We start from the raw sequence: 21,841 nt of genomic DNA, 5'->3' as shown, positions 1-21,841 counted from the left end.
GAAGATTACACAAAAATATACTCTGGGGCTTTTATTGGCATTTATTTTCATAAATAATTAGAGGAAGGCCACACTTGTCAAAATACATGAAGAAACCCATCTTGGAAAGTGTGAGCCTTTATTCAATAGCAAAATGGAAAAAATGTTCACTTCTTTGGTAATGTTTAATGTGAAGTAATTCAGCACTCAGCAATGGCTGCTGTTTAAAAGGAAAAGAAAATAATTAATTGCATACAATGAGAAATGACATTCCAGAGCAGAAAGTTGGATGCTTGAGACTGCTAATATTTGGATTAGTTGACACTAGCTCTTCGACAGGTTGAAATAGGATTTTATGAATCTTTTCCACTGGCTTCCTTAGTAAGATACTGGCAAAGAACATGGTGAGAGCACTGAGTCAATCCACGGTCCCTTTGGTGGAGAGGCATGTGCTGCAATTGCTGTTGCAAATTGTTCGAGCTGTCAGATCCACAGAAGTGGTATGCTGGTTATCAGCAGAGAGCAGTATCTGGCCACAGCAGCAGAAATAACCTCAGAAACCTCTATGTTGCCAGTTTCTTTCTCTGAAGAATGCTACCTTTTTCTCTTCAGCCCTTTTCACCTGGTTTATTTTTCTTGTCCTTCATCTTTACAGGTACTTGCACACAGTCATTTCTTGGTCCGGTACCATAACAAAACTACCACCTTGTGTTTAGTATTTCTAACAATCTGGTCTTCTGCCTGTACTCCAGCCTGCCTTACCTTTTGGTTCTCATTATCAGTTCTTTATGAATCTCTTTCTCTCCAGTGCTCCTCATGCAGGACCTTACCCAGTTCCTTGGAAAGTTTGCAGTAAGCAATGGGCATTGAGCACTGCTGCTGGGGAACCTTGCTTCCTGTAGGTCAGCTTGTTAACCTAGGTTTTACTAGAGAGCCTGTGCTTCACTGAAGGCTTCTGTGTGGTACAGAGCTGGAGTTACATGCTGATTCTCTGGTGAATCAAACAGTAATAACAGGGAAGAATTCATATTGCAACTGCAACCTTTTGTCTAATGAGGAAAGACAAATTTCTTTTGCCTTCATCCAAACACACAATTTTGAAGAACTTTATTTCCATGAGATCTGGAGTTCTGCTGAAGCTGACCAGTGCCTTAAAATGCTCTTGGGATAGGCAGGGGCAGCCTTGCTTATGGACAGCACAAAGCTCATTCTGTAAGAAGATGGACTAAAATATCAGCCAAATCAAATATTAATTCTCTTCCCCTCCCACCCCCTTTTCCTCTGACCTTGTTGCATTTTTCTCTTTCTTTACTCCTATTTCCATCATCTCTTTCTTCACCTTGTCTGCAGTCCCTGTTCTGTGGTGTTAAACCCTGAATTTGATTCTTCCTCCTGTATTGTTCCTCCCCTTTCTGTGAGGTCCTTTTCTTGAGTCTTTTCCTTTATTCTTCCTGATTCATTTACCTTTCCCCTTGGACTCTCCAGCAGTCTCATTTCTCCAGGGAAATGCACATTGAAGTTCTGCTCATACCGTAGTTATCTAATTAAGACCCTGTTTGGTTTAGTGTTTTTTCTGTGATGGCTTTCCCTTAATTTTCTTCTATTTCTCTGTTTCCTTCTCCTTTGCCTTTTGCCTTTGAGATCCAGTGAAGCTACTGTTGCAGTGATGATTAGCAATTTCCATCTAGTGCAAAGGAAAAGCATTCTGCGCTCCAGGTTTTGGGTTGATGACTGCCTTTCATTTAACAGTCTTTGTTTTTCTGGCTTTCAGGACACTTCAGATTCTCCTCCTACTTTGCTCACTGTTTTTTCAATGTCTGTTTAAATGTCTTTTTATCCACTTACCTGATGCTGTTCTCTGAGGTTCAAGTCTTTGATTTTCTGTCTCAAAAGCATCAGTTACTGACCTGTGTTACGGTAGACTAATAGGAGAGGTTATGGCAATATTCTGCTCATAAAAGCTGTGCTTTCAGTAGATGTCCTTCCAGCCTGGAGTCCCGTGAGTGTGGTCAGCAGGAGCAGGGAGGTCATTCTGCCCCTGTACTCTGCACTGGTTAGACCTCACCTTGAGTACTGTGTTCAGTTCTGGGCCCCCCAGTTTAGGAGGGACATTGAGATGCTTGAGCGTGTCCAGAGAAGGGCGACGAGGCTGGGGAGAGGCCTTGAGCACAGCCCTACGAGGAGAGGCTGAGGGAGCTGGGATTGGTTAGCCTGGAGAAGAGGAGGCTCAGGGGAGACCTTATTGCTGTCTACAACTACCTGAGGGGAGGTTGTGGCCAGGAGAAGGTTGCTCTCTTCTCTCAGGTGGCTAGTGCCAGAACGAGAGGACACAGCCTCAGGCTGCACCAGGGGAAATTTAGGCTGGAGGTGAGGAGAAAGTTCTTCCCTGAGAGAGTCATTGGGCACTGGAATGGGCTGCCCGGGGAGGTGGTGGAGTCGCCGTCCCTGGAGCTGTTCAAGGCAGGATTGGACGTGGCACTTGGTGCCATGGTCTGGCCTTGAGCTCTGTGGTAAAGGGTTGGGCTTGATGATCTGTGAGGTCTCTTCCAACCTTGATGATACTGTGATACTGTGAGAGCTGTCCATGGCCATTATGACTGATGGAATGGGCTGCCCAGGGAGGTGGTGGAGTTGCTGTCTCTGGAGGTGTTGAAGCAAAGCCTGGCTGGGGCACTTAGTGCCATGGTCTGGTTGATTGGCCAGGGCTGGGTGCTAGGTTGGACTGGATGAGCTTGGAGGTCTCTTCCAACCTGGTTGATTCTATGATTCTATGCTTTAGGGGTTAGAGTAAATAGTTGCAAGCTCTCTTGTTTTTTAATTGTAGCATGTTCATGATGAAAATTCTATTTGTGATTATAGATTCAGAGTACTTGACTTCTTGTCTCCCAGAAGTGAAATCTGGGAACTTCCAGAAGGTTGATCTACTCATTTTTTCTTGATTTTTTTTTTTTTTTAATCAGGATTTTTTTGGTGTGTGTTTGAAACTGGTTTATAAAAAATGTGTGCATTGTGTTTATACCTGGATATGATATTGCAAAAGGTGGATGTGCCTCATCGCTTGTAGGTCATTTTGTGTATGTACTAAAATCTCAAAGTCAAACCCATCTTCACAGTATTTTGTGAGCAAGTTCATCCTTTTCTGTGTAACATGCAGTGTAGTGACAGTATCTGGCCTGTTCACAACTCTTCCACTTTGTAAACTGTGCCATTTCAGAGACAGGTTTTGAAATCTGCTTGAGTGTTTCATGACCTCAGTTAAGACTGATGAAATATTTCCTTCTTCCTCCCCCTCCCCACTCTCTGATTGCTGCTCTCAAACAAGTTCCATACAAAATGAGCAACTATCTAGCGGTAGGAGTGGTTGTAGGGCTGGCTGTCAGCAAGAGCTCATCTCTTTGGTCCTGACTTGGCTCATTGTTGCATCTGGGTTTGCAGAAGGGAAGGCTGAGAGCAGCGGGCTGGATTGCGCATACAATGGCAGCATTGTGTGGGTGAGGAGCAGGCACTGGTGTTCTGGCGGCTGCTGCCGGCGCTAAAAGCCTCCACTCTTGTTGTGGGTGTTTAAAAGATGGCATTCCTGGCTTGAATTCGCGGGACACCAAAGATGCCTAGGGCACTTTCAGGAGGGAAGACAGCACAGATTATAAGGGGGTTAGATTTCCAGTGCAGCAGTTTTGCATGAATGATCAAGGTACCTCACTGCCTGCTATTAAAGCTAACATCATATAGGTAAATACAGGTAAACATAACATAGAGGTAAATACAGATAAGCTACTTGAGTACTGAGTGATTCCAGGACAACTTTTATCGTGAAAGAGGAATAGCATTACTTCCACCAGAAGTTTCCATATAAAATCACATCTAATTTGGGATTATTAAATTAAGAAGTTAGCCACATATAATATAATTTCACAGTCCTTCAGCTGTGAAAATGCCTGTTTGGTACCTTCCTGACTCAAATACATGTATTATTTTTTACTGCAAAGAATTTAAGCAGTATGGAAAATGCATCTTGATATAAACCCTGAAATTTAGGGCTATAATTCTGTAGGACTGACTGCCTGAAAAAGATAAGATACATATAGAAGAAGAAAGGGGGGGAAAAGAGATAAAATGAAATTAAATGAAGCAGTTTTTGCTCTGTCTGGATTTGCTAATCCATGTGGATGTTTAGGTTGGTGGAAAAGCTTATCTTACATGCTTATGGATGCAGTTGGAGGCAGTTCTGCCACTCAACTTGACACCTAGAATTAGTTACCCACTGTTGTAGGCTGAAGTGTCCCTGCAGTCAGTGGAGAGAGGAGCTCCTCTGGTGGCTATTGAGAGCATCTAAACTAGATCTGTTCTGGGTCACCCTGCAGACCAGAGGTGTCTCCACAAGGCAATGGGTTAGGTGCCCAAGGAATGGCTGTGTTAATATTCTGCATGATGTCCTCCATAGTTAAGTCCCTTGTGACATCGTGAGGGTTGGGGTTCCCCCACTGTGGGCCATTAATCTGCTACTCAGCATTGATCAGCAATGGATTTACAAAATGCTGCTGACAGAGAATAGAACAGGTTTTGATTTTATGTATTTGATATTATGTATTTGCCTTCAGTGGCAAGGATATCATGCTTTTGTCTGAAGAAATGTTGATGAGTAGCCTGAACTATTTTAGGGGTTGTTAAAGCAGAGTTGCTGTTATGGAATGGTCTCCTGTGGGACTGATGCCTTTTTCTTTTAATAATGCCTCTCACATCATGTGAGGACAGATTTGCATTTTCTTAGGCAGTTCAGGGAGTGTAGAGGGATCATAAACAGCAGTTGTTTTTGATAACTCCACTCTTGTACATGTTAGCTTCTAGCTATAATATAATTATACTTCAGCCTGTATTTATATCCCAGACATAGAATTTTCCCAGTTACCTAACACTAAAAAACAAAAGCAAATTTCATAAAACCAGCTAACTCATTTTCCATGTACTTTCTTGTCTTTGTTTTCCTTACATATTTTAATCACATATGACATTAACAAGTAAGAAATGTGGAGTTGAAAAGGTGTGGACAGTATGGTTTGTGTCAGGGAAAGAAGAAATACTGTTCACACCAATGCAATTGTAAAAGCTTCTGCTGTTTCAAAGAAAAATACTGATCAGCTTGAGTGAGCAAGCTGTATTCATCTCCATTTAAACTGCATTGGTAAGTGCCAGTGCCAGCAGTGGAGATGCACACTTCCATGTGCAGCTGTGAAACATTTCTCAAACCAGGGAAAATTGCTCCTAGTTCCAGCGAAACCAACAGTCATTTTTTAGAAGGTGAAAAATGCATTTTGAGGGACAATTCTGCACACTGTTAATATCACCTGATCTTAAACTGTAAGTACTTTGCAGCATAGCAATGCTCAAAGCCATTTGTTGGCGGAAAATGGTGCCATATGCAGAAGGACACTCTAAATGAGTTGCAGCTGATTTAAATGTAGTACTGAAAACCTGGAATGTGTCTATATTTCATGCTCTTAGAAGAGACCTGATTGTTTTAATGCTGCCTTTGAAATACTAGCTTTTAAAGTAACAAAGCCAATGAAACCAGGTGTTCTGAGAAAAGCTGGTGTCTGTTTCACCAAGTTCCTAATTTTTCGCTGCATTGGGAAAATAAAACTTCTGCCAGATACTGAATTTATTTCCAGCTTTTGAAGAGTGGGGAAGCATGTATTTGTTGGGAGTCACTGAGAGCAAGTAAACATCATGGGATAGATGAGATCAGGGACAAGAATTTTGTCTTGCCATACATTTTAAAACCTTTTTTTGAGTCGTCTGAATGACATGAAGGAAGGGAAAGAAGTTAATTGCCAGCTGTGACAGATAACAAAGGTGAAGATTGTGTTACGCATTTCAAGGCCGTACTTGGGTTCCAGTGCTTTGGGCCCAGATTGTGGATTATAGACAAAGAGCAGCAGCATCTGTAGGGGCATGTAGCACATCAGTCCACAGCTCTTGTCCTGCCCTTTGCTCTCAGTCATAGACCAGAGGTCCATCTTAAGCTGTGATAATAGTTGTTCTTACTAATGAATTTTATTTTGGCAGTGATGTCAGTGTTACAGGAGTGCAGAGGTGATCTCAGATGCCTTTGTAAGCATATGTAGCACACTGTCTCTGTTATTTGTGAGCACAAGGGCCAATGTCCTGTGGAAACAAAAACTGGAAGATAGTCTCTTGTTTTGCATACACTGCCACATAATGTTGTGTAGTTGTTTGGCTTAAATCTTCTTGTGCATCAGGGAAGGTCTCAGAAAGGCCTCTCTTTCTTTCTCAAAAACCCCAGCAGCATCACTCCTAAGCAATAGTCACTGGTGAGCAGCTACCTTCTGGGGCTCTTCACACCGGTGTGCTCCTGAAAGGCTTCTGTCTGTAGCAACTAGTGCTCCTCCTGCATGTGGCTTGTCTCCCGGGGCCTGTTTGGATACAGCTGTCCTGTTAGGGAGGCTGAGGAGTTCACTGTAGTGGATGTGGACTTTCTTACTATGTGCCAGCCACAGTGCCCGTGGCTGTTCCCAGGAGCATTTTCTGATGTCGATGCAGCCTTCATTCCTGCTGCCCTTGCATATCTTTTCAGGGTCTTTGATCAATAATCAGTCCGTAACAGGCCACATTTTTTTCATTATACTTACAATTAAACTAAAATTGTTGAGTTTAATTTCTCCTGTCAGTATCTATTCTTTTCAACAGCTGAGAATACACACCATAAAAAGAAGAAACCTCACATTTGCATGTGTGTACACCTGCTGTTACTGCAGTTGAATCATGGTTTCTTGTACCAAGGTAGGTACTGAAGAGTCACAGCAGATGTGTTTGTTACACTGCTGTTCATCTGTCACCTGCCCGTAGCTGTTGTGGCTTATTAGCAAATGTCTGAGAGAGCTGAGGTTCACACCAGATCAGTAATGTGTGCATGGGTTGCAGCAGCTTCAGCAGAACTCCATAAGGGATGTGTATGTGTGAAAGTGCTGTCTGTGTAGATCACACGGTGGTGTAGCAGCCAGAGATGCCAGGAGCAGATGGGCTGCAGTCCAGGCTGGTGCCTGCCTGCTGAGAAGTCCCCTGGCCTGCATGCAGTGCACGTGGAGTGTGGGCTTTTTTCCTGTAAATGGGCTCTAATGCATGTTATTTAAACCAATTTCTTCACTGGAGAGGAGAAAAAACATTCTGTTTTGTTCTCACCTTGTCAGTTTGTTTCACAGCTCCCCATTAGCTTAAGGACTATGTGGCCTTTCATCCTAGATGTGAAGTACAGGCTGTGCTGTACAGGCCCAGAAAGTTGTTACAATGAAGGAAAATAATTGACCTTTCCACCATGCTTAATATGACATTCTGTAAATATGATCTTTACTGTTTGCAGAGGGTAGCCAGTGGATAACACCTGGAACAACGGATAATACCTGGGCAGGCTGCAGAGGTGGGCACAAGCCAACCTCAGGAGGTTCAACAAGAACAAGTGCAGGGTCCTGCATCTGGGTCGGGGCAATGCCAAGCACAAACCCAGGCTGGGCAGTGAGTTGCTGGAGAGCAGCCCTGAGGAGAGGGACTTGGGGGTGCTGCTGGACCAGAAGCTCAACAGGGGCCAGCAGTGTGCACTTGCAGCCCAGAAAGCCAAGTAGAGCCTGGGCTGCAGCAGCAGAAGTGCGGCCAGCAGGGCCAGGGAGGGGATTCTCCCCCTCTAATATGCTGTGGTGAGACCCCAGCTGAAGTACTGCATCCAGTTCTGGGGCCTCTATGACAAGAGGGCTGTGGAGATGCTGGAGCATGTCCAGAGCAGGGCCATGAGGATGCTCAGAGGCTGCAGCAGCTCTGCGGTGAGCATAGACTGAAAGAGTTGGGGCTGTGCAGGCTGGAGCAGAGGAGGCTCCCACGTGACCTTCTTGTGGCCTGCCAGCATCTGAAGGGGGCTACAGAAAAGCTGGGGAGGGACTATTTAGGCTGTCAGGGAGTGACAGGATGGGGAGGAATGGAGCAAAGCTGGAGGTGGGGAGAGTCAGCCTGGAAGTGGAAATTGTTGAGCAGGAGAGTGGTGAGAGGCTGGACTGGGTTGCCCAGGGAGGTGGTTAAGACCTCATGCCTGGAGGTGTTTAAGGCCAGGCTGGCTGAGGCTGTGGGCAGCCTCATCCTGATGGAAAGATTGTTTCTTTGAGTTCCATGTAACAGACATATATGTTGTGGCCTTCTTCCTATTTATTTTATTTTGGTTATTTTAGAAGAACTTTTCAAAAAGAGGAGTCACCTCCAGGTGTGACACCTGTTCAGCTCAGTACTCTACTTACAAAGATTTATTGTAACAAGTGTTAAGGAAGAAATGCATCCAGGTCTTTAACTGTTAGTTTTAGTATATTAGTGTAATGGCTGTTTAATTGGTATACTGCTGCCTCTGGTGTGCCAAAGAGACAAGTGGTCTATTGTGTCCAGTTATGGGCTCCTCAATTCAAGAGAGGTGTTGAGGTGTCCAGAGAAGAGCAGCAAGGCTGGGGAGTGGCCTGGAGCAGAGCCCTGTGAGGAGAGGCTGAGGGAGCTGGGGGTGTGCAGCCTGCAGCAGAGGAGGCTCAGGAATGACCTCATTGCTGTCTGCAGCTGCCTGCAGGGAGGCTGTAGCCAGGTGGGGTTGGGCTCTGCTGCCAGGAACCCAGGGACAGAACAAGGGGACACAGCCTCAAGTTGTGGCAGGGCAGGTCTAGGCTGGATGTTAGGAGGAAGTTGTTGTCAGAGAGAGTGATTGGCATTGGAATGGGCTGCCCAGGGAGGTGGTGGAGTCTCTGTGCCTGGAGGTGTTGAAGCCAAGCCTGGCTGGGGCACTTAGTGCCATGGTCTGGTTGATTGTCTAGGGCTGGGTGCTAGGTTGGGCTGGATGAGCTTGGAGGTCTCTTCCAACCTGGCTGATTCTACGATTCATAAATTGTTCTTCCCTTTGATATTTCCACAGCTTGATTCAGGAGACAGCTTGCACAGAAGTAAAAGCAGTTTTGTGTATAAAATCTCCTGGGGTTTGAGCTGGGCATATTTAAAATTGCACATGCAATATATTTCAGAGGGAAAAGCTACTCTGCAGCAAATGGTGCATTACTGTGGGATGCTGTGTCTAGATGGACGGATACGTAAGTCACGAGGTGAGATGGCAGCTGCGAGCAGTGCCAGAAGTACAGATTGGGTTGGCAGTTTCACTTTACTTATAGCGAGCTCCAGTGAGCCATCAGCCACCATCACAGCTTGTGAGCAAGGCCTGCTGCTGTCTGCTGGCAGGGAGACTGATCAAATGCTTGTGGAGCAAGTTTGTTCTTGTTTCAAAGTCTCTGTCAGAGTGACAGTTTAATGGGACCTATTCCTGTCGGCTGTGACCACTTCTCTCTCTTACCTCCCAGGCACTTACCATGGGAAAAAGAGATTTCCAGCACTGGTGCAGCCGCTCTGTGGGCTACAGTTCCCTCCTGTTTTGAGTGACCTGGCAGGATACTCTCCACATCAGTCTTCCCAGCAGAGGAGTCTTCCTCACAGGGTGTTTGGCTTACTTTGGGCCCCTGTGCACCTGTGATAAACATAAACCCATAAACTTTTTAGATGCTCACTTCAGTGTGCTGTAATTCTCAAGTGCTTTCTGAGTGGCAGCGCTCCTGATTTAGGAAGATTGAAGTGGAGCATTTCAGAGGGAGCTCTCAGCTCATAATTATTTAAATGAATGACCACTAACACTTTTAAAACTTTTTTTTCTTGGACCAGAGGATCAAGACATTGCTCAGGTGCTGCTGCAAATGGTCTTAACGAGTCCATGTTTACCCATAGTTATGCACAGCAACTGCTATGTGTATAGAAACAGGAGTGAAAACTGTATTTTGTAACAAGAGAGCAGAAAGGGAGTGTTGGGTGAATGGGAGAAATGCAAGCAGAGCGTGCGACAGTCAAATGGATGAGCTAACTAAAAAGAGCTTTTATCTTATTCCAAGTCCATGTGATTTTTGTAAACTGAAAGAGTGATCATCTTGTGATTATATGAGCACCGTGCTTAAATCTTGCCATTGATTAAAGTCTGTCGGGAGAAAGAGAACAGGAAAACATCTTGCTAAGATTTTCCTGTGTTGGACTAGTCAGCTCCAGTGATCTCTGAGAGGTCATGCTTTTCTATCCTCAGAGTTTCCCACTCCCAGACGCTCCCTTGCTTCTTTACAGCTTGGCTGAATGAACAGTGGTGCCCAGCCCTGGGCAGCATGGACACAGTGCTGCATTTGTCAAGTAAGCTGTTAAGCACTTTCAGCATCTGGGCGTGGTTGGTGTCAGTGTTTGCAGCTAGATGTGTATTTCCAGTTAGCCTTACCTTCAGAGGCTGCCTTCTTACACGAACTAGCCTGGAAGAGTTGGGGCTGTTCAGTCTGGAGAAGGGAAGGCTCCCAGGTGATCTTATTGTGGCCTTTCAGTATCTGAAAGGGGTCTACAAAAAAGCTGGGGAAGGACTTTACAGGATATCATGGAGGGACAGAACTGGGGGGAATGGAGCAAAGCTGGAGATGGGTATGTTCAGGCTGGATGTGAGGAGGAAGTTCTTCAGCGTGAGAGTGAGAATGGGTTGCCCAGGGAGGTGGTTGAGACCCCATCCCTGGAGGTGTTTAAGGCCAGGCTGGATGAGGCTGTGGGCAGCCTGCTCTAGGGTAGGGTGTGTCTGCCCATAGCAGGTAGGCTGGAACTAGATGACCCTTGTGCTCCCTTCCAACCCTGACTGATTCCATGATTCTGATTCCTCCATCTCTGGCTGCACAGTTGCTAATCTCTTGCTCAACGCAGACTGCATTTCATCCACGTTTCTCAGCCTGGTTTTCCATGTTGTTGAGACCATGTTGCCCATGGGCACTTTGACTTTGTACAGCAACTGAGCAGAGGGGTATGGCTCTTGAAAATGAGTTTGCCAGATTGGCCCAGCTCCAGCTTATTGCTCTGCTGTTGCCTTCAGTAATGAGTTTCAGCTGCAGTGTGGAAAGGTAATTTTCCTTGACTGCTGCCAGTACTAGGGAGCCAGAGGTACATATTTCTGGATGTTTACTTGAACTCTGTTTTCCAGTCTCCAAGCATCCCAGTTTCACTGAACTTTACATTTTACAAGGTTTCAGTGGGAAGTTCTATATTAGCATAGTTTCTTTGTCACTGAGTGTGGAGGAACAGTCATGCAGCATAAAGTGCTAAGTACAAGAGATGACTTGCCAGATTTCAAGAGATCTGGTACAACATACTCATTTAGAGATGACCTGTCACAACTATGAGCAAGAAAAAAGAAAACGTGCAGAGACAATGAGCATGTGTTGGTGACAGACACACCGGAGCGTCCTGCTCGAGACATCTGGTTGGTTTTGGCAGGGTTTTGTCCGTGCTATTAATTCTGAATATTTTGGGGTGCTTTCCACGTTGTCATGTCATCCCTTCTCAAAAACTCCTTCTCTGTTGTGTATCAGGTGTGGATTCGTTGGAGTGTAGGAGAGCCCTGCTGAGGGACCTGGCCAGGCTGGATGGATGGGCAGAGACCAATGGGATGAGACTGAACAAGGCCAAGTGCAGGGTTCTGCACTTTGGCCACAACAACCCCAAGCAGCACTATAGGCTGGGGACAGAGTGGCTGAGAGCAGCCAGAAAGAAAGGGACCTGGGGGTGCTAGGAGAGAGGAGCTGAAGGTGAGCCAGCAGTGTGTCCAGGTGAGCAGAAGAGCCAATGGCATCCTGGGCTGGATCAGGAACAGTGTGGGCAGCAGGACAAGGGAGGATATTCTGCCCCTGTGCTCAGCACTGCTCAGGCCACATCTTGAGTGCTGTGTCCAGTTCTGGGCTCCTTAATTCAAGAGAGATGCTGAGATGCTGGAAGGTGTCCAGAGAAGGGCAACGAAGCTGGCAGAGGGGCCTGGAGCAGAGCCCTGTGAGGAGAGGCTGAGGGAGCTGGGGGTGTGCAGCCTGCAGAAGAGGAGGCTCAGGGCAGACCTCATTGCTCTCTACAGCTACCTGCAGGGACGTTGTAGCCAGGTGGGGTTGGGCTCTGCTGCCAGGAACCCAGGGACAGAACAATGGGACACAGTCTCAAGTTGTGCCAGGGCAGGTCTAGGCTGGATGTTAGGAGGAAGTTGTTGTCAGAGAGAGTGATTGGCATTAGAATGGGCTGCCCAGGGAGGTGGTGGAGTCACCATCCCTGGAGGTGTTTGAGAAAAGCCTGGCTGGGGCACTTAGTGCCATGGTCTGGTTGATTGTCTAGGGCTGGTTGCTAGGTTGGGCTGGATGAGCTTGGAGCTCTCTTCCAACCTGGCTGATTCTATGATTCCATGATTCTATGGTCAGGTACATTTTAAAGCTCTGCCCAGGCCAGACAAAAAGAATAGAGAAACGTGCTGAGTCTCAAAGCCAAGTGGGAACTGTGCTGCAGCATGGCCAGAGCCAGCTCCTTGCTGGCTGTCCTGGCAGGGTGGTGCAGGGTCAGCACCCACAGGCACCCACCCAGGTAGCCAGGCTCAGGCTGGGGTGCTGCATTGGCTCTGGGTGGATTGAGGAGAGAGCAGGGAACAGCTGCCTGTGCATGCAGACTGTGGAAGTCTGTCTCCTAAAGAAAGGGGAATTGTGCTGCAGCCAGCTTGCAAGCACATAGAAATACTTGTGGCATAATTTGTATTATTATTTTAGCTCAGCTGTAAACATTCTGTTAACTGATGGTGACATAGAAACTGGCACCTCTGTGAGTTACAGATGGTGCAGAAATGCAGGGATTTTTTACTGGTTGATAATTAATGAAGGTCTCTGCGTCTTTCCTGATAAATAGCTGTGGTGCCATATGAGTAGGAACTCTGCAAGCCTTTGTGGTGAAAGAGGATGCCTGCCTGTGCAGGGAATTTCCTTGGAGCATGCCCACATAGATCCGTGTTTGAGCTTGCCTTTTCCTCTTCACGTGTTTCCATCTCTGCCAGCAGCTAAATGCAGAGAATACTTTGGGAGCCTACTATGAGTAACTGTAGCACAGTAATTGCATGGCTAATATGAGTCTTGGTTGCTGCAGAAATCCACTCTTGAGTGCGCTAATATAGGTTGGCAGGGATTTTTGGGTTTGGTTTTTATTAGGAGGTCTGCTTTAGCTCTTGTTTAGTCTCTTTATTTGTAGCTCTATAGAAAGCAACTCTGTTTATGTGTTGTAAAAGTTGAGACATTGCCCTTACAAGATGGTCCCTCTATTCCAACCACCATAAACCCTAATGGATAAACCCAGATACTCGAATTGAGGATGTGAACCAAAATCAGCCATACATTTAGGGCATAACAATTTGGAAAGTCTTTCCACCTACTGTGCTTGCATGCAAGAGAGCAGCTACATAAGTGGTTTGGGAAAGTGTCATTCTTTATGAAGAAATACTGTGCTTAATTAACTATTGCTTCTGGGAGGGCAACCTGGGGCCCTGATTGGTGGTGTAAATCCTGAGGCACTGGAGGAGAAGAGAGGAAAAAACCTGATGAGCAGTTAAGAACATGTAGCCTTTTCTGTAAGTGCTAGGCAGTTGTATGACCCTCCTAATGGTATTTAATGGTTTTCTTGGGCTGCAGGTCTAGTCCCTCACAAATTAGGTTAAATGGAACCAACTTGCATCAACAAAAATATAAGAAAATATCAAAATGCAATGATTAATTCCTCATTCTCCATTAAATTGCGTGAAGTAAGTCAGTGCGCTGTAACTCAGAAAAGCACTTCTTTGATCTCCTGTTATTCCTCTTAAACTGTATTAATTACTCATCCCATCTGGAGTTTCTTAGCAGGCCAAAAACCATCATGCAGACATTATGGAAAGGAAGTTAGCTGTAACTTTTTAATTGTATACATTTCATCTCCCTTCTTTTCCTTTTCATTTTTTACCTTCTTAGCTTGAAGAAAACAGATGGAAGTGCATACCAGTGTCTTCTTTCTGTTTAATTTACTGGAGTGGAGAAGCAGAAAGTCTCAGCCTTTCTTTCCCCTCACATATGGTTTCAAGGTGATGACTATTCTGTCTGGAGACATTGACATGTTTGCTAAAAAGGTCAGGAGTTCAGTGAAAATCAAAATTGTGGAGAACTCTGTGCGTTGTCTTAGGGCTGCTGTGGTGCCCTCGCTGGAGAAATCCACTTGCTACAGATTTGCAGCTGGGTGAACACATCTTCCCTGTTTCATTGGTAGTTACCAATTTGCCATCTGTCAGCAGAAGTGCTTCAAACTCCCCAAAAAGAGAACCAAACCCCAGCATTTTTATGGTTTGGAGTACGTTTTTAGCTTAGAGTAAAGTGTGTGGGATCTGAAAATGTGTTGGAATAGGCATGATGAAATATGGGGTTTGCTTCTGGTTTCAGCAGTGGCCAATGGCTAATTGGCATTAGCAGCTTCGTGATTTACTTACTTCAACCTATATTGTCAAAACTGGATTTTATTTTCCTTGCCCTCTGGGGCTCACAAGACTTTTTTCACCTTAGAAACTATTAGGATTTATCAACAGTGGCCTGCTAGGTGTCTTTGCTGGAGAGCATTTTGCAATTGCAGATGAGTATCCTTGTTTTGGTAGTTTGGGGAGGGGTAACACCTTCCCCATCTGCCTATCCTTATCCTCTGTCCCTTCTTCTCTTTTTAAGAAATGAGAAAATCATGAAACTTCTCAAAATTTTCCATTTGTGTAAAAATAAGAATAGGCCTTTTTTTCCCCCTTCACTTAGTGCATTGCTCTTAGGTCCACAGGTCTGTGTTGCCATATGCGAGGCCTGAGCTAACTCCTGCTTCTTTGCTTAAGTGGTTTGAGTCCTATAGGTTTTTTAAAATGTGATGGGTTGGGTGTTACCTGCCCCCCACTCTTACGAAACCACCCAGACTAGACTCAGCCAGCTGGAAGTTAAGGAACGAAGCTTTGCATTCACAGCTGAGCACAATATACAAGCAGGTAGTTACAATATTTACAGCTACAGACAGAAATAGGCAAACTAAAGGTAATATAGAAACACAACAGCCCTCCCAGAGACCTGAGTCCCAGAAAGGGCTCCCAACCACCCTTCCACCTTCTTTCCACCCCTCTACCTTATCCCAGAATTTGCCTTATGTGCAGGGTTGAGTTGGGAGGGTCAGTCAGGGGGGTCAGAAAGCAGAAGGGTGAGTCACACAGAAAGCAGCCCAGGGAGGAAAGTGCAGGCACCCAGAGACCCACACCAATGGCTCTCTGATCTCCGTTCATGCTCTTGTCTTTACACATCCCAGCAAGCCTATGAGTGCAGCTGCCATCACCAGTGTTTCCTTTTCACAGCCTAGAATCTCATTTCTCTCACTAGAGTATTTCAGGTAGTCTCAAACTAGTGCAAAAAAAAAAAAAAAAAAAAAAAAAGAAAAAGCAAACAAACAGCTAAAGCCAGCAACCCACCCTGGTTTCAGTAGCAAATCTGGGATTCTTCAGCCACGGAAAGTTACGGCAGTTTTTCATCCGCGGGTTACGTAGCTAGACAAGAGGAAACGTGGATGGTGAGCAGGGATTTTCTGCTGGAAATAACAGCAGTGACAGACAAACCCAGAGCACTTCCCAGAGCGGGCTGGTGTGCAGCTCCTGGGCTGCCAGGGAGCTGGCGTTTAGGTGTTCTCTCCAAGCTCCTGGCCTTTAGCAGCATTTGTTCGTTTGGGTTTTTCACAAGCAGCTGTCTGTCCTGCTCTGACATACATCATCGGCGCAATTTCTCTGCTTCCTGGCAGTCAGCCTTCCTCTACTCCCTGTTGTAGCTGCTTCCATTTTGTGCCGGCGGTGATTTCCAGCCACTATTAATTTGTGATTTTGCCAGCCATGACTTCCAGAGTGTGATGGACAGTGCAGACATCCCGAGAAAGTGCAGTGCAGTGCAATGGGGACTGTGCTCATTTTAGCTTCCTTTTAGATAGCTGCTTTGACAGCTTTCGTTACTTTTGGGGTCTTGTGTTCTATCTGCAGCCATTTCACAGTTTCCTTTCTACTACACAGAATCAGCAGCATGTGCTGGGGCTTTTAGTTCTTTTATAAGCCTTTCTATGCAACTCCATTTGTGGCACTGCGTGCTATCAAGGCTTTTCAGAGCAAATATTCCTGGTGAACAACTAACAGTTGTGTCTCTGCCCTAGCCTGACTGCTCATCCTGCCAGGACTTTGTGAGGAAGGGGATTTTTGTTACTTGGCTGCTGCCACCTGCGATAAATGTATTGCAATCTGCGTTCAGCTTGTGAATGTACCTGTGAAGTCCCTGGGCGTGGAACAAAGTAGTTTTGTGCAAATATCATCACTGAGAGAGACCTTAAGTATCTCTGTTGATGCTCCTTGCCTAAGGACCTTACAGGCAATAGATTGAAGAGAGGCCATGCATTGCAACCAGGTTTGGTTTGTTTAGGAAAGTACCTGTTTGTGCAGCCTGTATTTCAGCATAAAGCTAAAATCAGAGGTTTCTGGTACATTGTGGGACGGATTTTCTGTTCATTGTTACTGGATTTTATCTTTCCCTTCAGAGCCTAGTCAGTCAGGGTTTATAAATGACTGATAAACTCTACCACAGAAGAGCCCTTCCTACTCCTTTGTTTCTTTTATGATGAAGTAGCAATACACTTAACCCAGAAGCTTATTTTGCAGATTTGCTGAAGAATGGCCTCTGAATCTTCAGGAGTCACAGTTGGATGCCAGTATTTAGGGACAATCAAAGCTGAACCAGATGAACTGAGCAGGCTGTTCAAAGAGATGGAGCTTGCAATAGCGCTTCTCTGATGAATAGCCTGTCCCTGGCTTTCAGTGCAAGTTTTCCGCTTGTAAGCCTACTATATCTGCAGATAAGATTTAGCATGCCCTGTGCTGGCAAAATACTGCTGAGACATCGCTGAGATCAAATGACCCTTCTGCTCAAGTGATGTGCACAACTTGAGCTCTGAATCGTCTGACCTGCCAAAATCAACCGAGCTGGCAGCGAGAGAGAGGGAGTTGCATAGATTGCCTAGCAGATATGTACGGCTACTAGTGGCACTGGCAATTCTGTAGGTCTAGATATTCTTAAACGCTTAACACAGCCTTTGTGTTCAGATAGCCAGTGGTATAATGGCATGCAAAAGGGTTGTGAAGCAGTTGATACTCTCTGCGGGCACTTCTGTTCTCTGACGAGTTCTCTGGTTTTGCCACGCTCACAAAGCAGTCCTGCAGAATTAACTGGTGAGCGGGACAAGGGGAAGCTTTCTGGCATTGTGTTGGAAGTTAGATTGCCTTAGTTTTGAGCAGTAGAATTAGTAAGCTGGGTTTATTTGCTGCTTGATGCGTATGGTTTCATGTATCACACTTGGCTTTCTTTGGAGCAGATAAGATATCAACACAAAAGTGAAAAATAATCTGCTCTACCAGTGGTGGATGCTTAGAGAACACACAATGAGACAATAGATTTCTGAATAATTTATACTCAGCATTCCTTCCCTGCATTCAGTAAATGAGGATGCCTAATGTGGCATGGTCAGAATGATACTCTGGCTGTCACCCATGAAGATAACAAGACTGGGAGGCCCAGGAGGAGTGTGGTATGGTGCACAGAAAAGATGAGATTAAAAATGGAAGTGTTTGTTCAAAATTCTCTGTGTAAAGGATACCGATGGAAAGTTGTTCAGGAGGACAGAATTGATTCAATTTTGGTTTTCTTCATTAAAATACAACCACAAGATTCAAGTGTTTTAAAAGCCGTGGATGAAACGAATATTATACTGGCCTCGGAAGGTCTGCAGTGGCTCTCTCTGCTTCAAATTCAAGCACGTTGTATGTGCTGTTGTATGACAGTAATGCTTTATGTCTCACAGATTTGTTTCTTTTTGCATTCATTAGACATTTTAAATTATAAAGCAGGAAATACCACTTGTGCTTTTTTCCCTTCTTGGGGTGATAATTACAGTGGCATGTTAAAATATTTGCATAAAACATTGCTCATGTAAATATTCAGCCAAAGAGATGTCTTTCGAGGTGAATATAGTGTGGTAAATAGTAGCTTGTTTTCCAAGAGCAAGTAGTCATTAGAAGCTGATTAATTTATAAGCAGTGGTAATTTGCTGTCTCTGAAGTTCCGGACTTCTTAAGGTTAGGTCACATTTGGATTTTCTTGGTGTTTGAAGAAATTGTTGGGCTTGTGAGATCAGATAGAAGTCGTTTGACAAAAAGCACTTGTAGGAGAACTTAGGGTGGCGTTAGTGAGCGGGACAGTGTCTTATTCCTGAGCTGTCTGGAACCCAGATGCGAAATGCTTTAAATGTGCTTTCTGATTTACTGGGCAGCGAGTGCCCACTTCACCCATCCTGGTGTCCTGCAGGGGTTTTCTGGCTGCAGAACTTCAGGTAACCAGTGCAAGTGCAGTTCAAACCTCTGCAGAGGGATGGACAGGTTGCAGTCGGAGTTTTCTAGTCCACCATCAGGTTCAACAAATGTTTACGGGCATGTCGATGCTTGCAGTGCCACCCAAACCTTGTGGCTGCAGGGCACTAACTGACTGGAGGTGCCTGGGGAAACAGCTCCGGCACCCAGCAAGTTCTCCTCACCTGCCAGTGCTTACACTTGGTGGCTGTATGAAAAGAAGCAGTTATATCATATGGGCATTTTACTTAGGGTCTAACTGGAGGGAAATGGAAAGATGAAAGATTTTTGTGACATATTGCTGAGGTTTTAAAATCAGTTTGCAACAGAATCCCAGTGTTGGTCAGGGAGGAGGACTTGGGGAGTGGGCACTAACATACAGCTCCTTAGTTTTGAGCAGGACTACTTTGCACCTTTTTTCACTCGAATATTTTATGAAAGTAGTTTCTTTTGTCTTTCTGTTTTGTGAGTAACACCAGGCAGAAAATCAAATACAGTTGTTAACGAGTAATCTGTAAAAGAACAGTCTAAGCTTCCACAATCAATGTCCTCGTCTGTATCTTTCACTCAGTGTAGGACATGACATGTTAGGCTGTTAAAGATACTCTCTTCATTTTGACTTGGAGATCTTCCTTTTCTGAATTTGGTATTCTCTGATATTAGTAATATTCTTTTAGTAGTATTCTTAGTAATGTTCTTTTATATTAGTAATGAAATTGTGAATGCTTTATATTGCTATCTATAGAAGCTGGATCATTTTTTTCTGTTGGGCCATGTGGTCAACTTTGTATGGTGAGGACTGAGACAGCCTTCTCTGCCTCATAGGATCACAGGATCACACAGGATGTTAGGGGTTGGAAGGGGTCCAAGGAGATCATTGACTCCAACCCCCTGCCAGAACAGGACCACACAATCTAGCACAGAGGAATGCATCCAGACAGACCTTGAAAGTCTCCAGGGAAGGAGACTCCACAACCTCCCTGAGGAACTTGTTCTAGTGCTCTGTGACCCTCACAGTAAAGAAATTCCCCCTTGTGTTGAAGTGGAACCCCTTATGCTGCAGCTTACACCCATTGCTCCTTGCCTCCCTTCCTTACAGGCTGTATTAGGATGCATATTCTGTGTCTGTCAGAACAACTGATCACTTAGGTGCAATTAGCTACTGGATGTGTTTTGGTGAGGTACAAATGTTGTTATGTTTCCTCTTTCCCCTGTATTGAATGGCACTCTAGAAGCTTACATTTCATTCTGGGTAGTAATGAATTTCATTACTTTGGATAATAATTGCATTACTCTGGGTAGTAATTTCCTTCATTACTTTGTCAGTAATCCAGAAGTGTCTTGAACGTGGGTGCACACTAGCCTCTGCCCCAAAGCACATGCAGGCAAAGAGAAGCCACTGGGAGCTGTTTTGGGTTTGTTTTGTTTGTTTTAAAAATGACCCCAATTGTTCAGCACAGTGAGGCAGTTCCTGCACAAGAGGGTAAGTTTTTTACTTGTTTGGGCCATTTTTGTTTCTGTCCTGTCAGAATGGTAGTGGTAGGAGAGTTATTCCATTGGTGATGGTTGGACTCAATGATGCTAAAGGTCTTTTCCAACCAAAACGGTTCTGTGATGAGTACGAGTGCTAATTTACCTGCAGCACTGAATTAAGCCAGGGTAGCTACAGGAGTTTGAATGAGCTGTGTAGAGATCCACATCAAAAGTGTGGAATACAAAATAGCAGTGTCATTGGTAACTTCAAAGATTTAATTTTCTGAACAAATAGCCTTAAATTCTTCTGTGTTCAGTAGTTTCAGAAAAAGAAAGAAGTGCAGAGTTTTGTTTACTTTTTTGATGGTAGTATTAAGTATCCTCTAAATCACAACAGCTAACCTCAGAAGGAGTCTTGCCTGTGCAAGAGCTGCAGAAAAGAACTGCCAGGGGCTATGTGATTAAGGAGGCATTTTTCAGTTCTGAGTGAATTGCAGGTGTTTTCATAACTTCAGCATCTATAACATGTTGGATGTTCAAGGAATTTATTACCAGTCCTTACTGGCTATGCCTGCCCTACCACTCCCTAATCCTATGACCAGAACCTCTCCCAGTTAACTCTGAACAGTAGGGTTTTTGGCTTTTAAACTACCTGCATATCTGAAGAAGTGTCTCTAAGAGAGCCAGTTTTATAGCTTACCCTGATTACATCTTCAGACAAATGCATTGTGGGCACAAAGCTGTCCTCTGTGGCATCAAGGTTACCACTTCTCTGTAGGGTGTAAACGTCTGGCTGGTTGGAGAGTTTTAACCTCTCAAACCCTCCAACAAATATTAAATTGTCCTTCTATCGTGCTATCATGTTGACTGAAGCTTGACCCTGGTGCTTGTACTGAGATGATTTTCAAAATCTGAGGGAGAAGGTTAAACAGTGCTGTCAGACTTCCAAGTGTCTGTTGCAAAAATACTTTTGATGGATATCTGTGGGTCGAGCTCTAAAATGCTTAAAGTAATCCTCTCTTTTTTTCTCTTCATTATTAGATGATATCATCTAAAGCTTGGTTTTGAATGCAGATAAAGTATTTCACTTTGGGTTTGCCTTTTTTTTTCAATGCCAGCTAACCTCAACATTTAAGGCTGCTTTTCTTTCTTTTACTTGCCAAATGGGATTCCAGTCAAATGGTGTTCCTTAAGTACAAACCAGACCTCTATTGCTCTTTAATTTCTGTTCAAGATCATTGTAATTCTTGATTATTTTCACAGCTGTATCTGAATAAGAAATGCTGTAATTGGCAACTTTTACAAGTTCACAACTCAATAACCTGGTGCTGGAACTTTTCCATCTGCAGAAGCTTTATTAATTGCTCCAGGAGTTTCAGCAGCAAAGAGAGCTGGATTTCACTTTATTTATCTTTTTATATGCAGCCTTTCAGATGATAGAATTTCTAAGGTAACAAAAATAGATGAGATCTTTAAGCTTAGAGAGGATGTCAGTTGCTGGTTGGATAGATGTTTGACTTCCAGGTGGATCTGTTAAGAAGACTGCTGTTTACCCAACTCATTACTACGTCCATAAGCCCAAAATGCTTTGATTTGTGCTTTCTTTGTAGAATTTAGGGCTTAATTTGCTGAATGCTGTTATTAGTTCTAGTTTTGTTTGTTTGGTCTCTAGCTTATGCCATTTAATTAGTTTTATTTAAGAGATGAGTCAAGAAACAGTACTAAATAAGATTGAGTCTTTAAAGGTGCTGTATGCCAGCCATAACTTTGACTTTATTTTGTTATTTTAAAGCAAGGTTAATGTCTGTATCTAAGGGTTATGAGAAGCTCCAAACTTTATGTGATTTCTTTTTCTTGATTTCAGGGCTTTTTCCGCAGAAGTATCCAGAAAAACATGGTTTACACATGTCACAGAGATAAAAACTGTGTTATCAATAAAGTCACCAGAAATCGCTGCCAGTACTGCCGGCTACAGAAGTGCTTTGAAGTGGGCATGTCCAAAGAATGTAAGTTATCTTCACAAACAGTTTA

General features: G+C 44.4%; 1 protein-coding gene across 7 annotated transcripts in view; it reads left to right on the top strand.

Annotated features, from left to right (window-relative positions):
• Window positions 1-21,841, top strand: part of RARB (retinoic acid receptor beta) — a 411,132-nt gene that overhangs the window by 328,429 nt on the left and 60,862 nt on the right. For 6 of the 7 annotated variants that reach the window (XM_064167086.1, XM_064167087.1, XM_064167092.1 and 3 more), the window contains one exon: window positions 21,675-21,816. In XM_064167086.1, the coding sequence (XP_064023156.1) occupies window positions 21,675-21,816 (142 nt within the window). Of the gene's footprint in view, window positions 1-6,757; window positions 6,778-21,674; window positions 21,817-21,841 lie in introns of those variants that run through there. The other variant, XM_064167091.1, reaches the window with a different exon arrangement.

This window comes from Pogoniulus pusillus, chromosome 28 (assembly GCF_015220805.1).
Source record: "Pogoniulus pusillus isolate bPogPus1 chromosome 28, bPogPus1.pri, whole genome shotgun sequence".
NCBI classification, from domain to species: Eukaryota; Metazoa; Chordata; class Aves; order Piciformes; family Lybiidae; genus Pogoniulus; species Pogoniulus pusillus.
The sequence above is the reverse complement of the archived record's forward strand: the minus strand, read 5'-3'. Positions and strand labels throughout refer to the sequence as shown.